At 39.2% G+C, this 16,308-nt stretch overlaps 1 protein-coding gene across 3 annotated transcripts; it reads left to right on the top strand.

Annotated features, from left to right (window-relative positions):
• The first annotated feature begins 545 nt into the window (after positions 1 to 545).
• On the top strand, positions 546 to 16,230 carry tmprss4a (transmembrane serine protease 4a). 3 transcript variants are annotated; one of them, XM_044204158.1, is made up of 13 exons: positions 546 to 701; positions 8,799 to 8,853; positions 9,078 to 9,221; positions 9,472 to 9,624; positions 9,726 to 9,852; positions 9,981 to 10,100; positions 10,752 to 10,795; positions 12,134 to 12,296; positions 12,410 to 12,576; positions 13,742 to 13,837; positions 13,956 to 14,098; positions 14,351 to 14,503; positions 14,905 to 16,230. In XM_044204158.1, exons 3-13 carry the CDS (start codon positions 9,110 to 9,112, stop codon positions 14,914 to 14,916), a joined length of 1,290 nt encoding a protein of 429 aa, XP_044060093.1. In that variant the 5' UTR covers positions 546 to 701; positions 8,799 to 8,853; positions 9,078 to 9,109; the 3' UTR covers positions 14,917 to 16,230. The 3 variants fall into 3 exon arrangements, with proteins under 3 accessions (XP_044060093.1, XP_044060092.1, XP_044060094.1); XM_044204157.1 differs by lacking the exon at positions 546 to 701 and adding an exon at positions 3,020 to 3,459; XM_044204159.1 differs by lacking the exon at positions 546 to 701 and adding an exon at positions 7,191 to 7,329.
• Positions 16,231 to 16,308: the final 78 nt, after the last annotated feature.

Here is a 16,308-nt window from a genome sequence, read left to right as displayed (position 1 = left end):
TCTTTCTTTTGTCCTATAGCCAGGAAATGTCATACATGTTTTCGAAAGTCAATTTTTTAAATTACTCTATATAACCTAAAAGATATCACACAACTGACCTGAATAGCATTAGCTTGAAAATAATTTTGCCTTTTGAGACACTTTTCTTTTGAATTTGAAATTTCTAATATTTGGTCCATTTTCAAAAAAGGAAAACCAGTTTTGTTAAAAACATGCAAACAATGTGGGTTTCCCAGATGGGATAACATACATTCTTTAGAGTCCAGGGAACATGAAATGTGAAGGTGTTAATTATTAACCAGTTATTTTTCAAGCTGCACTTCCCGTAACGTTTCTCAAGCTTAATATCAAGTTTCACAAAATACACACCTGTGTGGACAAAGAAAGGGTTTGGGTGCCTTGACTGGTGGGGAGATAGTTGTGTAATGGCTTTGATGGTAAATTGAGGCATTGAGGCGGTGTGCCTATGTGTGTGTGTGTGTGTGTGTGTGCGTGTGTGAGATAGAGAGAGGGAGAGAGAGAGAGAGACACATAAAAGTTGTTAGTCGTGGAAGTGGAGGGCAGAGGTGGGATAAAGGAACTCTGTAGGGTGTTCCCTGTTGAAACAAAGATCGGTTGAGAAACTCTTCAGAGAAAGATGCTGAATTTTGCTCACTAACCTTCAGACGCTTTTGTGACAAGGAGTGACAGTTACTTCACAGGTGAGGAAGAGTACAGTGTGTATGAGGAATGATGCCTGTTTGTGTGTAATCATGATCTCTTTTTAATTACTTCTGCTTTTTTCAAACTCTAACCATCATGGCATCTTGAGAACTAATGTTATCACACTTCTTTGGCAACAAAATCATTGTATGGGAGAACAGAAGAATGAAAGGCATGCTGTAAGAGTGGTAGATGATTTTTACATATGTGGTGGTGTTTTACAAACTCAGCCAACTCTGAAAAGAACTTTGATCTATCTCTAATCAAGTTTTCTACTAAACTTTAGTGAACCACAAGTCTGATAAGGATGCATAATGAAGGAAAGGTCCAAATTCTAGTGTTATCCACCACAAATAAAATAGTTTCAACATTTTCCAAAGATGCTGTTAGGGGATAAGTAATACAATTGTTTGAACATACTTTCAATGGAGTGGTTTTAACTCTTAGTTGGCACATATTATTAATTATACTGTGAATACAAAAATCATAGCAATAGCCATGCATGAATCTGTTAATATGTAACCCATCTGGACTATTAACTGTTCGGTAAGTCGGCTGTCTATTTAGTTGTCCTTGAGTCCACCCAGTTTAAAAAAAAACAAAAAAAAACTCAACAGCAGCAACAGGTGGTTTCATTGACAAAGAAATGAAGCATAATGAACATTCAGTTCATTTCATCAGTCTGATATGGACTGTGTTTGGCTGTCGTGCTGTGAATGCAGTTTGACTCAGCAGAACAATAAAAGATTAGAGCCAAACAAGGGCTTACAATAGATTTCTTAGATCTCTACACTATATTGACTTTAACTAAGCTCCAGAGTGGAGCCTCTAAATGTCTTGACAACTTTATGGCAACCTGAATATTAACAAGGTTAACAGAGGTTATTGGCTGAAAGAGACCTTGTGTGTTGAACATTCAGAGGTGAAACCAGAACCTCAAACCACTCAAAAAGCTCTATGTATAGTATCTATACCTGCATACCTTACCTACCCATCTACACATCTATCTATTTTTGCATATACTGTATACTCTAAGATAACTGTTGAGTCCATAGACCAAAATGTATGAGTGAGGAAAGGTTGGGAGTGAGCTTTAAGGTTCATTGCACTTAATTGTCCAGGTCAAGCAACACAATCAGCTGCTGTTTCTAACAATGGCTCTTTCTCTTCAGCCAACCTTACCAGTCTTTTTTCTCACATCAGGCTTTTTTATCCCCTCAGTTGTCTATGCTCAGTGTCCCATAACATTCACAGTGGCTTAATTTTTTGAAGCACTGACATAGTGACCACAGTGGTGATTGAGTGTATCTTTAAAGGGTAATTTAACAGAAATGTTCTCCTGTATTGTTTTCTATGGGTTGAAACATTCAGACATTTTCGCTTCTAGCCACAATCCAATCAGCGATGTCAAAACAGGTTTTTTTTTTGTTTTTGTTTCGGGTTTTTATTTTTTAATCAGAGCCAGTGACATCATGACTTAGGTGTGCCTACAACTGCAGCATTCTTGCACAATTTACAGTAATCCATAGAAAGTATTTGTCTGACGTGCAATTCAGTTTTCAATTAACCTTTAAGTCTGCATAGATTAAAGGGCATACTCAAAATATATTTTCAGCCTATTACAATTTTAGCTCTATTGAATCTATCTAACGATTGCCAGAAAATTTTGTACCGACATTCACGGTTCTCAGAGGATGAATGCTACTGACTGGTGATTCACTGACTTCTTGTAGCACCAGCATGAGGTTGACATTTTTGTTTTTTAGTGTAATGTCTCAACAGATATTGGATGGATTGCCATGAATTTAAGTACAGAAATTCATGTTCTCCTCAGGATGAATTGTAACAACTTCGGTGATCCCCCTCATAGCCACTAGCATGGCTATAGACTGCAGGACATTGAGTGTATTTGTCATATTCCTGTTATGCTCATGCTATGAGAAGTGTCATGGCATGAGTCACTATGATGTCAAAAACGGACTCCTGACTGATACCAACTGGTTTCTCATTAGCCTGTCAAAACAGAACAGGTGACAAAAGACACACACCTCAGCCTCAGGTCATAATACTACACTCACACACCACACACATTTAACTTCATGTTGTGTCTGGGTTTGTGTGTGTTAGTGCGTGCATACTGTGCCACGTAAAATGTGAGGTGCAAAGAGGCACTAGAGAGGAGCGAAGGAGTATAGGACACAAAAGGGGGCAAAAAAGAGATGGTGTGCTTTATGTCCAGAGGGTTTCAAAAGTTTGGAGTGGGAGGATGTGTGGGAGGAGGGACAAAACTGAGGAAGGCACACAGGTAGGGAGAGACAGAGAACGAGATAGAGAGAGGAGGGTTCAAGTGTCAGGTTACCTGGAATACTTTTGTTTTGTTTGGCTTTGTCAGCAGGGCTTGGTTATTTAAAAACAGCTTTCTCTGAATCTTCAGAGCGTCAAAACACATCGCTACACACCAACACTCTTTATTACAGCCCTGGGCTTTCAAAGAGGGACAAGTCAGGCACCCTTCAAGCCGGATTCAGTTACAGTGCTGTAGAAAGAAAAGAAGGCGAGAGAGAGACTAAATCAAACCAGGTTTTGAAGTTTAAGCCAGAGGAGAAGGAGGGTGAGAGGAAGAGGACGAAGGACATACAGGGGACAGTGAGTTACTGGGAGTCCCACCTCCAGGGAGGGAGGGCAGTGTTTACTCTGTGCCCCGTGTTGGATGAGGTGCATCTAGGCCTTACCAAGACAGACAACTACATCATGTGGGTGAGTGCAACTGGAAGTAGAATCAACATATTCAATGAGAATATCAATAACAAGTCAGGTCACTGGTTTGCCTTGGAGGGGCCATTTGAATATCATCATCACTGTATATCCTGGTAATGTGTTTATCATACTGTGGTACAAAGACACACTGTCATACTAAATGTACTCTGTGTTTGCTTACTTGCTCAACCAGTGGCAGCCTCTGATGCAGGTAGGAACATTTTAGGTTCATAATGATCCAGCTGATACTCATTAGTTTTATTTGACTTGTGTGGAAATAACAGTTTTGAGTTTATTTTTACCTGTATATTAAACTAGATAGCAAATTTTTTTCAGAATGTATGTGTGCACCACCCACCTCCTTATATGAATGAGTGTGGACCTGCTTGTGTGTTGCAGCCTACTCAACACTAACTATAGTCTGCACTACTGCCGATGTAAATGCGCCTCTGAATATCTAAACGTGTGCGGACAGCACTGGTCTAAATCTCTGCCTCTGGTTAAAGCTTGTCCAACATGTCACGCGTAGTTTCTCAAAAGCCCTTTTGTGAACGTTTCAGTTTAGAGGAATATAATCCAACAAAGCTGAGAAGCAGCAAGGGGAACACCTCGTTTGAACAAAAGGTTTACCGTGTCTTTTATCTGTTAAGGCTGCTGGAGCAGTTCCCACTAACAATGGGGTAACTCACTCAAAAAGAAACAAAATCAGGTTTAACACGTTATCTGTTAATGTAGAAGTAAGACGTGAGAGATAATGCTCAGCTACATGATTGCTACATGACTGTTTTGAAATATTGCTTTGGCTCATAGAATGGTTTGTTAATCACCAATGACGACATTTCCATTTCCAAGAAGGCACTATCATCATACGTCTTTGAAAAACTTGGAAAAAAACAAAACTTTTCAGGTATGTGTTTGTCCACCCTCGGTAACATGACTTTCTTTAACCATCTTTCTGGTTTCCCAAGTTGGATGCACCTCCCACGTTTTCCGCCTTTATTCGTTGCTCACTTATTCAACTCATGTCATCTGTATACAATTAGGTGATGATGGTTTCCCCTAATGTTTTTTTTTCTTTTCACTGAGATGTCTGCAAGCCGGAATCAGTGATGAGTGTGATTCTTTTGAGGATGTGTGTTAATCGGCACATGTTAAAAATTTTATTATTAGTTTACAAAGAGGGATCACTATTATGTAGGTTTTATTAACTATTTTTTAGGCTTTGTTCTGTATGGAATTAATGTTACTTGACTTACAAAAAACTCTCAAAAATAAGAATGAGTCTTCAATCTTTTGGGGAAATTGAGAAGAGAGGGTATCTCAGAATCACCTTACTAACTGTTACATAAAGTATATGGCCATAAATTGATTGTATGAAACAAAATAGCATTTTTACTACAAGTGAGTACAACTCACATGTAACATACCAAAGTGCTGCAGGGCTTAATGAACACAAGTGAAACAAACTTGTTTCAATGTAAAGAGAAATCTGAGAGAGATTTGACGACACGACATGTAGAGTAAAGTACAAAGTGTCTGGGTCTTTGACGTATGTAGCTTTTATGCTTTAAGTTGGACGTGACTGCTTGAAGTGCTGTCTTATAAGAGATGTCTCGGGGAGTTTCTCAGCAAAACAGTCTCGGCCAGCATGGCTGATTCATAGCAGGATAAAGTGAGCGCTCTTCCAAAAAAAGAAAACCTGCCTAACAACATTCTTTGCCCCTCTCTCTTTATAGGGTCTATACACTTTGCTTGATCCTTGCATTTGACTGTGGCCATGAAACAGCTGCATCAGCTGTTATTTTCACAGAGCTGATCTTTCAGAACCTCTCTTTTGAGTACTTCCTTTAATAGACCTAACTACAGCAGAGAAATATACAAATGAGGGAATTTACCCAATGCTTTAAAGCAGAAGAGAAAATTAGAGAACAGTATATAACAATGTTCCCCATTAGCTTTGTTTAGCTATGATTCTGGCAATTCCTTATTTAGTAATCTAAGATTCTGTACTAGATGTTTTTTTAACAAACAAAGTATCAACTAACATATATACTGTAAATGTGTTTGTTGTTCAAACAATGAATGAAAAGCTGTGAGGACAAGACCAAGGGAAGAACAGCAGGTAGACAAAAGTGCTCTTCAAACCGTCAGTCAGTAACTATATACCATCTGCTGAAATCTTTCAAATAGGCCAGTCAGCAGCCTTACTGATGTGATACTTGAGCTATAACACTACAGGATGTGTTTGCCTTTGATGAATAAGTACACATGGTACACTATCTATCTGACAACTACAGGAGATGCACTTAGAGTAACATACAAAAAGTGAAAGTGCCACAACACAGATGTTTGTTCAACAGGAAATGGATGACCACATCAGTGTTAGGCACATGGACGCAGGAAGTAGGAGTGCTGAGGAGGCTGCAGCACCCCCTAAAATAAGGCAAAACAGTTAAACTTATAATGACTTTCTCCTTTTTACTGGGATTTATATCTATAGTGCATTAGTATTTGCGGTAGGAAAGAGGTTTGACTTATTGGACTGTTTTTTTATCCTTTGTTTATCATTAAAGGGACAGTTCACCCCAAAATTAAAAATACATATTTTTCTCTAACCTGTAGTGCTATTTATCCATCTAGATTGTTTTGGTGTGAGCTGCCGAGGTTTGGAAGTATCGGCCATAGAGATGTCTGCATTATTTTAATATAATGGGACTACATGGCACTGGGCTTGTGGTGCTCAAAGCGCAAAAAAATACATTTGAAAAACTCAACAGCAAGTTCCTACATGGAACTGCTCACAACAAGGTCTGACCTGTCCTCTCCTTGCAGTTTTCATGCATTAGTTCTGTGTTCCTGTGGCTGCTGTGGCTGCTTCGACATACAGTATGTTGATGTTCATGTTTGCAGTCTGCTTGTGAAACACTATACACACTATAATATAACTATCTATATCTATGTATGTATATCTATGTATGTATATATATATATACACATACATACATACATATATATACATACATCAGATAGTTATATATAGTTATATACAGTATATGTCTCCTGCAACTTTACTGTTTTGATTCAATCCCACAACTCTGATAACGTTGTTTTTGGGCAGCAGGCTGCTGTTTTCTGTGACAAAGCTCCAAAAACCCACTGTATACTACTTGCTTAGCACCAAACGTTGTGGAACATAGTGGATTTGGCAGCTAAAGAGCCAGATATTTCCCTCAAGAATTGGCAGAGACCAAAAACAGAACTAAAGGAGAGTGAATATTGCACTTACATTCACAAGATGGCCAGAAACACGACTTCAAATGAATGATAATGTTGCTCCATAACTGCTGGATGTGTAAATAAGCAGCTTTTTGCTAAGAACTTCAGCCATATCAACTTAAAATATGATGTTAATGATGTGCTCACAACTTTTCACTGCCCCCAAGTGGCCAAAAAAAATCTGTTATTGCAGGTTTAATTCACAGGACTCCAAAGCAAAAATACCCACACGTCACATCTTCTGTATTTAATGTTATAGAAATCGAGGCATTGTGGTTTAGCTAACAGTCACTTTTTGGAGGTATTTAGCGTTATTTACCATCAACAGCTAGCTTAACAGCACTACAAACGTCCAGTCCTCACAATGAAGCCGCGGGGTTCACACACTCTCCCAATTCTGAACAACTTGATTCCTGGACGTAGGGTTACCAGTGGTTAACGTAAGCAAACTAGCTAACAAGACACAAAATATTTAAATAACAACATACTGTGAGTCGGATCTTTTATTTCGGTAGTGGCTAGCCGAATCCCCACAAGCTAACAATCTAGACCTGTCGCTCCATCGAAGAGACCAAACTGATCATCACATTCCCGGTAAGAGCAAACAAGCCGACCCCCAAATTGTCGAAGTAATGGAGGGTTAACTTACTGGGATTGGTAGTTAACTACAGATCAAATATTTTTATGATATTTCCAAGCACGCTTTTATAAAGGTGTTGCTGCTCAACTGGTCATCAGTGAGTGATAAATAAACTGTATATCACTTGAACTATACAGTGAAAAGGCCAGATCTCCTGCTGTTTACCTTAGGCCTTCTACAGTTTATCAGGTGACAAAAAAAAGGTCACAGTTTATACTGTACTACTCACATAACCTGAAACCTGTCCCAGGTTACCACTGGTGTTTATGTGTTTATGGTGCTTTATATATGAGGGCAACTTCCTGGTGCTAAAATGCAAATGTTTGACTAGAAGGCTAATCTGGGTTGTATTGGTGCCGAGTTGTCAGGTGTTCAGAAGGATCTACCATCATGTGGGGAGTCCTTCAGAGCAGTGGTTCCCAACCTGGGGGGTCAAGACCTAGCATGGGGCCCCAGACAAATATCTGCAACACAGAATAGTACTATTTAGTATTCTATAATATTTGTTTGTTTGTTTTCTTGTTAAATATTCGATAGTTTTACCCCTCCAGGCATCATTTTCATTTTTCCAATGGAAATAATCTGAGATGTGAAAATCACTCAATTGAGAACAGCAATGTACATCCTTGTTCATTTGAAAGCGTCATGGGAACCACAGCTTTGGAGGATCCTGCCCCTGTATTGGGACATAACTACACACTCTACACACAATACAGACTGAAATGTAATGTTTGCAATTATGCAACTCGGATACAGCTGATATCTTGCTCAAGGATACTTGAGTAGCATGGGGTTTTAACCTGGCTCCTGTGGTTGAAGGGCGGCCACCCCTCTCACTATACCACCCTGCAACATTACAGTGTGTTCTGTCTCTACAATAGCAGTTGCATTTGAGCGAAAGACTCACTGGGTCCCAATAGACCCTGTCACACTACACCCCACAATACTGTACATTCAGAGTCTATCACGTTCATGATGGGGTCTGTCTGATAACAGATTATGGGAACTGCCCACAGCATATGGAGTTACTAACATACAGGGAGGTAAATGTGTAATGTGACAATTCATAGTGTGCATGATCCGTAATCCTTTGTGGCTCCTCCAATGGATATGTATTGTATTATACACCGTTTTTATACTTTGCTCAAGTTTTCTATGTTTTGTAGCTTTTTTTGGACAGCTAGATGCAATTTATTCTCACATATATTTGAACAGTCGCCTTGAAATAAACACAAAAAGTCACATGCAAACAGATCATGAAAGCTTAGATAATTACATGTAAACTTGCACACAAAATTACACAATCACAAACCTACACCTCCACCAAGACACAGACCCACTGTATATTTTCTCTCAGGCCATGCAATGCACACTGTTGTTTCGACACCTGGGCTCACCTTGTCTTTTGTTATTCATTCCTCAGACAATCGCCCAGGTGCCTGAGCAAAGCACTAGACCTTTGAATCCCAGGCAGGCAGGTAAGCTGTCGGTTGGTGTTGATTTCGTGTTGCAGCGCTGATGCAAAAAAGAAATTATGAATATAAATACATGGAAACTGTAGTGTTGGACGTTACTGAGAACTTATACCCTCTACCCCTTTTCTCTCTCTTGTGATTCTTATTTTCTCATCTCCCTTTTCTATCATTGCCTCCCTTATGTGTCTCTCTCCATTGCTATGTTTTTTTCCCCCTCTTCTTCCCAGTGGTTCCAAGGCCAGGCCGCCACAGAAGACCCATGACGGCTCCAAAGACTCAGAAAGAAAAGGCGTCTAAAAGGAAGCGACTGTTGCTGATTGTCCTCGTAGTTGTGGTGTCACTGGGGATACTGGCCACCGCAGCATACTTCAGTGAGTCACAATTACTGGCAGTATTTTCTTCCTCCAATGACATACGCATACAGTACACAGTGGCATCATATTTCCATCAGCCTTCACTGCTTGGATAGTAGAGAAACATGTTTTGCAAAGGTTTAAAATTCATGACAGGATGTCATGTCAGTGTCACTCACTGTTTATCAAATCATCCAAGCAAAATGCTGTTCTAACCTGTGCTCTGCCCTTCTCTAACAATGTACCACTCCTTTTTTTCCCCCACCAGTTAAGCAGTTGATTGACAGCAAATACTTCTTCTGTACGCGTTCGGTGAAGTTCATCCCAATAGACAAAGCCTGTGACGGGAAAGATGACTGTGCTGGAGGAGAGGATGAAATCACTTGTGTGTCAAGGTTTACAGTCAACACTACCTTTCCAGGTAGAACAAATACCTGACTCGTTCTCGCTTTTTCATAACAGTTACAAAAACAAAACAAAAAAATGTATTTTTCTTCCTCCCTGTGTCATTCCTTCCTCCAGTACGTCTCATGTCAGATCGGCGTGTCCTGCAGGTGTACAGTCCTGGCTCTGGTTGGCGGAGTGTGTGTAGTGACGACTGGACCCAGCAGCACACAGAAACAGCATGTAAACAACTGGGATACACATAGTGAGTTTACATCCACCAAGGATGAATATATGAGATTACATCCATCGCATAGATTGTGTTGCAAATTTAATGACTGGGTTATTTGACCTGAAATCAAGTCTTACACCATCTCCCTTCTGTTTTAACAGTAAACCACGCAGCACCAGTGTCCCAGTGGACGCTTTAATATCTTCCCTGAAAACTGGACCATTCACAGCTATCAGGCCTGGGACTACGACCACACCCACACATGAGGCTACTATTGACCGGTGAGGAAGGCAACACATCTGTCATCAAATAGGAAAATCAAACGCTTTTAACCTCACAATTCATGACTGCATTGTTTGTCATTGCTACATAGATCTGAAGTCATCTAAAAAATCTGTTCGGTTTAGGAAACTTACTGTGTGCTGTTGCTTTTAACATTACTTTTATATCAAGACAAGACACAGCTGTAGACAGAGAGCTGATTCCCCTCCGAACTAAAAAGTGGCTGAGAAAAAAGAGAGCTATACACTTCTCTCTTCCCCCTTTTTATATTCCTGTCTGTTCCTATCTCTTGCTAGAAAAATCTTCCACTTCTAGTGTCTCTTTGTGTTTCAGTTTTAAACTTTCACTTTCTGCTGCTGCCCCCTCACACAACATATGTCTCATACATGAGACAGTGCCTGTTCTTATGGTTTCTGTTTCTAAAAGACAAAAAATTCCACAGTTTTTGTTCCCTTTCTGTCTTATGCCCTATGAAAGTGAACAAAATAGATAGGTGTTTTACTCAAACAGGGCAGAACAGAAACAGAGACAAAGTTCAGTTTGGGGGTGAAGTTAGGTCAACTATTGACTGTGTATTTTGTCTATTTGAGTAACTGTGCCGTTTGTGGTACATGTGTAACTATTTGATGAATGCCTTTTTTTTCCAACAGCAGTGTATGCGGATCCGGCTCTGTGGTATCTTTGTCCTGTTCAGGTGAGTTTTATTTTTAGAAAAGCAACCACCGTCACTAACATTGTTTACAGTTTTTATCAAGGCAGAGTGGGGTTCATGAGTGGTAGGTGGAAGATGACATGGTTGTGTGACCAGTTTCACACTAACAGGCCCATACATGTCTGTAGTAAGCAGCAAAACTCTTTCTTAGCAACATATGACGGAGTAGTTTCCTACATTCTTTACAACAAATCAAAAAAAGAGTTTGTGGAGGACTAGAAACTCGTCTAACCTGACCTTTACTGTTTGAATAGAAGGATCTAGATGGATAAATCAACAAAGACATAAAATAACTCCTCCCACCTTATAATCAAACCACAGATATTACTACATTGCTGTTATTGTTGTCATCATTGTCATTATTTTCATACTTTCATTAATGTTATGATTGCTATTATTGTTTGTGGTTATCATTGTCATTATTGTTTTATTTATTGTTGCTCTTATCACTCTTATCATTGCCATTGTCATCATCATTGTCATCATCATCATCATCATCATCATCATCATCATCATCATTATTATTATTATTATTATTATTATTATTTTATTATTATTGCTATTTTAGAATAACTAACCTGGTTGTCAATACCACTATATTTAAACCATTGGATTATTTCCAATCCCCCCCCAATCTTCTCATGTGTTTTTAATGCACCACAATGTAGAAGAGAAAAATATATATATACATACATTGAAAAACCTCACAAACACTCAGACAGGCAAGAAGTGGTTCACTGGGACAGCAGCTCTGTCCCAGGTTGGCACACTTGCACAATGTCCCCCTTCTTTTAATGCACCTTAGACACTACACATAAGATACAAAAAAAAAAGAATAGGAGAACATAGGTACCGAAAAGATGCGGGGGGGAGAGTTCTCTTATATTAATTATATTATATTATACTATATTATATCACTAGCTAAAATTAATTGATTTATTGAGAGTGGTGTGACAATGGTAATCACTACATCGGACAAAAAAAAAAAAACAACAATAGTAACAATAGTGATGGTGGGTGAGTGATGGTAATGGTGATGACAATGGTAATAAATGGGCATATATACACACACACACACACACACACACCCAGACACGCACACACTTATACATTTACACATTTTTATTTCACTTCTAGAATTATGGAACTACTAGATTGTTGGTCACTGCACTATTATAGTCTGTACATCTGTCTGTCTGTCAATAAAAAAAAAGTGTATAATCATTTGAAAAAAAAAAGACAGAAAATAAAAGTTAGTTTGAAATGGACCACAGTAAAGAAAATGATCTTTGGAAATAACAAGATAACTTTGTTTATCAGACTGTGGACAGGTGGGCTCTCAGGACCGCATTGTCGGGGGTACAGATGCTTTAATTGAGAACTGGCCCTGGCAGGTTAGTCTGCAGCAGGGAGGCCAACATATATGTGGAGGCTCACTGGTGTCACCGAGTTGGGTTGTCACTGCCGCCCACTGCTTTGCTGGGTCAGTATAGTTTCCATAGCTACCATTTCCAATGAATTTCCTTTGTGATTAACATCTAATTCATAAACGCATGCTCACACTACCTCCTTGTTCTCTTCTTTTGGGCCTTGCAGCAGTAAAAAGGAGCTGAGTCGCTGGAGAGTGGTGTCGGGCCTGACCTACATAAGCACAGTGGGAGGTTCCTATGTGGACAGGATCATAGTGAACGGAGACTACAATGCAGCACGAAATGACTATGACATAGCACTGATGAGACTCAGCAGCCCGATCGGAGTGGGAGGTTAGAGTTTAATTTAATATTCATAAAAACACACCAATAGAAATCACTGCCCCTTACTGATTTGTATGTTTATTAACATATTGGTTAACTAATCTTGTAGTGTTGAAATTTAAACCTGACCAGTCCTGATGAGGGCAAGTGAAGACATATATTCTCTAGGCTTTACTCTATTGCCCTCTAGTGGTGTATATGTCAAACAGCAAGCTCTTCACTATAGATCAATTCAGCTAGTGTAATCACTTGATAACTACATTTTAAACTGCCAAAGCTATGACAAAAGCAAATAATAAGAACCCTAAAGGCAGGATGGTGTAGTCCCTCATTCGTCCAGGAGTGTTCTATCGTAGAAAAGGTTTCAGTCGTAGTCATCTGGACATTGTTTTCAGAATCAAGACGTTTCGGCTCCCATCCGGAAGTCATTCTCAATTGTGAAAAAATGGGACAGGAACTAGAAATTTTAACTACTCTGTGTTACATAATCCCTGCCCTCAGGAAGGAGTCTACCTGACTATCTGTTGATTAGCTAGTTTCACCTGAAACTGACCTAATTGTTTCCATGATGGCCCAGTAATCAGTAATCAGGCCTATTGTTTTCTGGCTGCACCTCCCTCATCACCGTTAAGTACCTGATTAGCATATGATTGGCTTGACCAAGGTGCTAATACACTGTGATAGACTTTGGGCAGATTGAATCTCAGACCACCATTTCTGTTCAAAGAGGGGTTTTCTTTTTTCACAAAAATGGCTTCCTTGACACCCCGTTCAAACCAACTCTTCTCTCTACTAAGTAGACAAGGGTGTCAAGGAAGCCATTTTTGTGAAAAAAGAAAAACCCTGACAGTGATGAGGGAGGTGCAGCCAGAAAACAATAGGCGTGATTACTGATTACTGGGCCATCATGGAAACAATTAGGTCAGTTTCAGGTGAAACTAGCTAATCAATAGATACTCAAGTAGACTGCTTCCTGAGGGCAGGCCTTATGTAACACAGAGTAGCTTTTCTAGTTCCCATCCCATTTTTTCACATTTGAGAATGAGTGTCCAGATGGGAGCCGAAACGTATTGATTCTGAAAACAGTGTCCAGATGACTACGACTGAAACCTTTTCTACGATAACCCTAAAGGCAAACATTTTTCAAATTGAATGCACTGCCCCTGTCTTTCAGTGGGCCGTAAGCCGGTTTGTCTACCTCCTAAAGCCTTTGGCCTTCCTGCTGAAGCATCCATGGTTGTGACTGGCTGGGGATACCTGCACGAAAATGGTGAGAAACCTACACACTCCCTCTCATCATCATCAGCTGCCACCTTGTGAACAATAAAAGAAAACTTCTGTGAAGTTACCACCATAACTCAAACATTGCATCTTTGTTCTGCCTCCAGGTAAGGTTTCTCCTTCACTTCAGAAGGCCTTCATCCCTCTGATAGACCAGGCTAAGTGTTCCAGCCCCACAGTATATGGTAGTGCCATAACCCAAAGGATGATCTGTGCTGGTTTCCTAGAGGGGAACGTGGATGCCTGCCAGGTAACCGACCACTAATTCCAGTTACAATCAATATTGATTAAGACTGCAAAAGAAAAAGAAGAATATTTGATATGTAAATAATATTTTTAACCTAACAACCACATTTATAATGAATTCTAAACAAATTATACTGCTGTAGGCCTGCAGTTCAGTATTAGTTGTAGTTTGTAGAATCATCCAATATTGATGTTCTCTTCTGGCAAATGGTTTGGACATTAAAATGTTATGTTATTGTGCTGGTATGAAACCCAGGGGGACAGTGGGGGTCCTTTGGTGTACTTCACCTCCTCTCATTGGCATCTGGTCGGAGTAGTGAGCTGGGGTGTTGGCTGTGCAAGGGAGAGAAGGCCAGGTGTCTACTGCAACGTTGAAGAGATGCTAAACTGGATTCATACAGTCATTGAGGTAAGTTTCTCTGTTAGTAAGGTCCACTTACTAGCTTTTTCCATAGCTTTCAACTACATCATACAGTCGGCCTTAAGAGGATGGAGTTTGCTCAGATCAACTGTATCTCAGTTGGCTGAACTGGGCAAACTTAATATGCTAAGGAAGACTCTGAAGCTCCAGAAAAGCTAGTAAGTGGACCTGAATGAAAATTATAGTATAAAAATATTATAATTAAAAAAAAATAATAATTTGTATTGTTAACATGAAACTACAAGATAAATATACTGTACAGATGCTTCTTGGAGTCAGTTTTATTTGGCAAAACACTTACTCTTTTAGACAAAAAACATTTAGACAAAAAAAATGAGAACTGCAATGCATACAAAGCCCGCTTGATAATCTTTACTTCATCCCTCCAGAAAAACCCCTAAGGTCCTCTATCTTGACGAGCAGCCACCACAGGACTCCAATCCGGTTTATCTTGGACAGACTGTGAAACTAAAAGACCACTTTTGTTTCAATGTGGTTGACTGACGATGGGAGACAAAAAGAGAGAAAGGGGAAGTTGAAGATGGATCTCGGCAGCAACACAGATGAATTGTTAAACACAGCCATAAACAAAAACACTGCACATATACACACACACACACACATTTCACACAAATTTTCAGGTGTTGTTTGTACCATTTCAGGTTCTTATCTCAGGGGACAAGTATATTTATGTTTGTTATCTGTCACTAGCCAGTCACGGATGTTTTCAGCTTTTACAGTGTTGTCATTTGACAGACCCAATTCACTGATTCATGCTTTTTGTTTTAACTGTAAAGACCAGACTGGCAGACCTCAGACATAATGTACTTGATTACTATGTGTTATGATTTTAGGTGTGAGGGTTCATATGGTAAATGGCTATGTAAAAAAAGGTGACAGATAGGGTAAACCTGTGCTATAATAATGCCAGTAGAAGTCAGTGTGAAGCCTCAGGTTAATATCACCAATATTGTAAAAGTGATGCCAAGTGCAGAGCAATTATGGTGCTAATTCAGTTGATCTGATGTGTGTCTCTATTAAAGGGAAAATGCACCCTTTTTACAGCACAGATGGTGTGCTTGCTTCCTACCACGGAATGATTTACATGAGCACTTTACGTGGAAAGTGAGAATACTTGACCTTACTGTATGTGCAGATGATTCAAGTAACTAGTCTAATAATGCACTGAAGACTATAACTCAAATCACACTGTTGTTTATAGTGCAATCCGATATCGAGTGTGCCTTCAGAAAACTCACCATGTATATTCAGAGTATACCTGAATATTCAGAGTTTTTGCCTTCACAGCTAAGAAGGATATAAATGTAATTTCCTAGAATTTAATAGTGAGTAACAGAGTATATAGTATGTAAATTTGTAAATATTTGTACACTCAGGCAAAATGCAACCGTTCCATTTGTAGCAAAGTAAAAGAATAAATCAACCTGTATTTTTTGTTTATTAACCATTCTCTGGTCTATAGAGACCTACACAAAATAAGTATAAATTGGCACTTCTGAATTATCTGAACATATTGTATTATACTGTATATTATAAAATAGTTGGACATGAATAGCATTTCTTTTAAAGTTTGCATACAGTATGGTGAGGGCCACAGGGTGGCTAGTAACATATGACTGTATATACGGTACATTTTGTTGATTTTTATATACCTGTAAATAGGTTGTAAATGTAATAAAAACATTCTTCTTTAACTTGGCAATTGGAACAATTGTTTTGTGACACAACTTGATATTCCTCCCAAGTGTATGTGCTGGAAGCTTGATCTCTCC

This window comes from Siniperca chuatsi, linkage group LG7 (genome assembly GCF_020085105.1).
Source record: "Siniperca chuatsi isolate FFG_IHB_CAS linkage group LG7, ASM2008510v1, whole genome shotgun sequence".
Taxonomy (NCBI): Eukaryota; Metazoa; Chordata; class Actinopteri; order Centrarchiformes; family Sinipercidae; genus Siniperca; species Siniperca chuatsi.
Note: the sequence above shows the minus strand (reverse complement) of the source record. Positions and strands in the feature narration are given on the sequence as shown.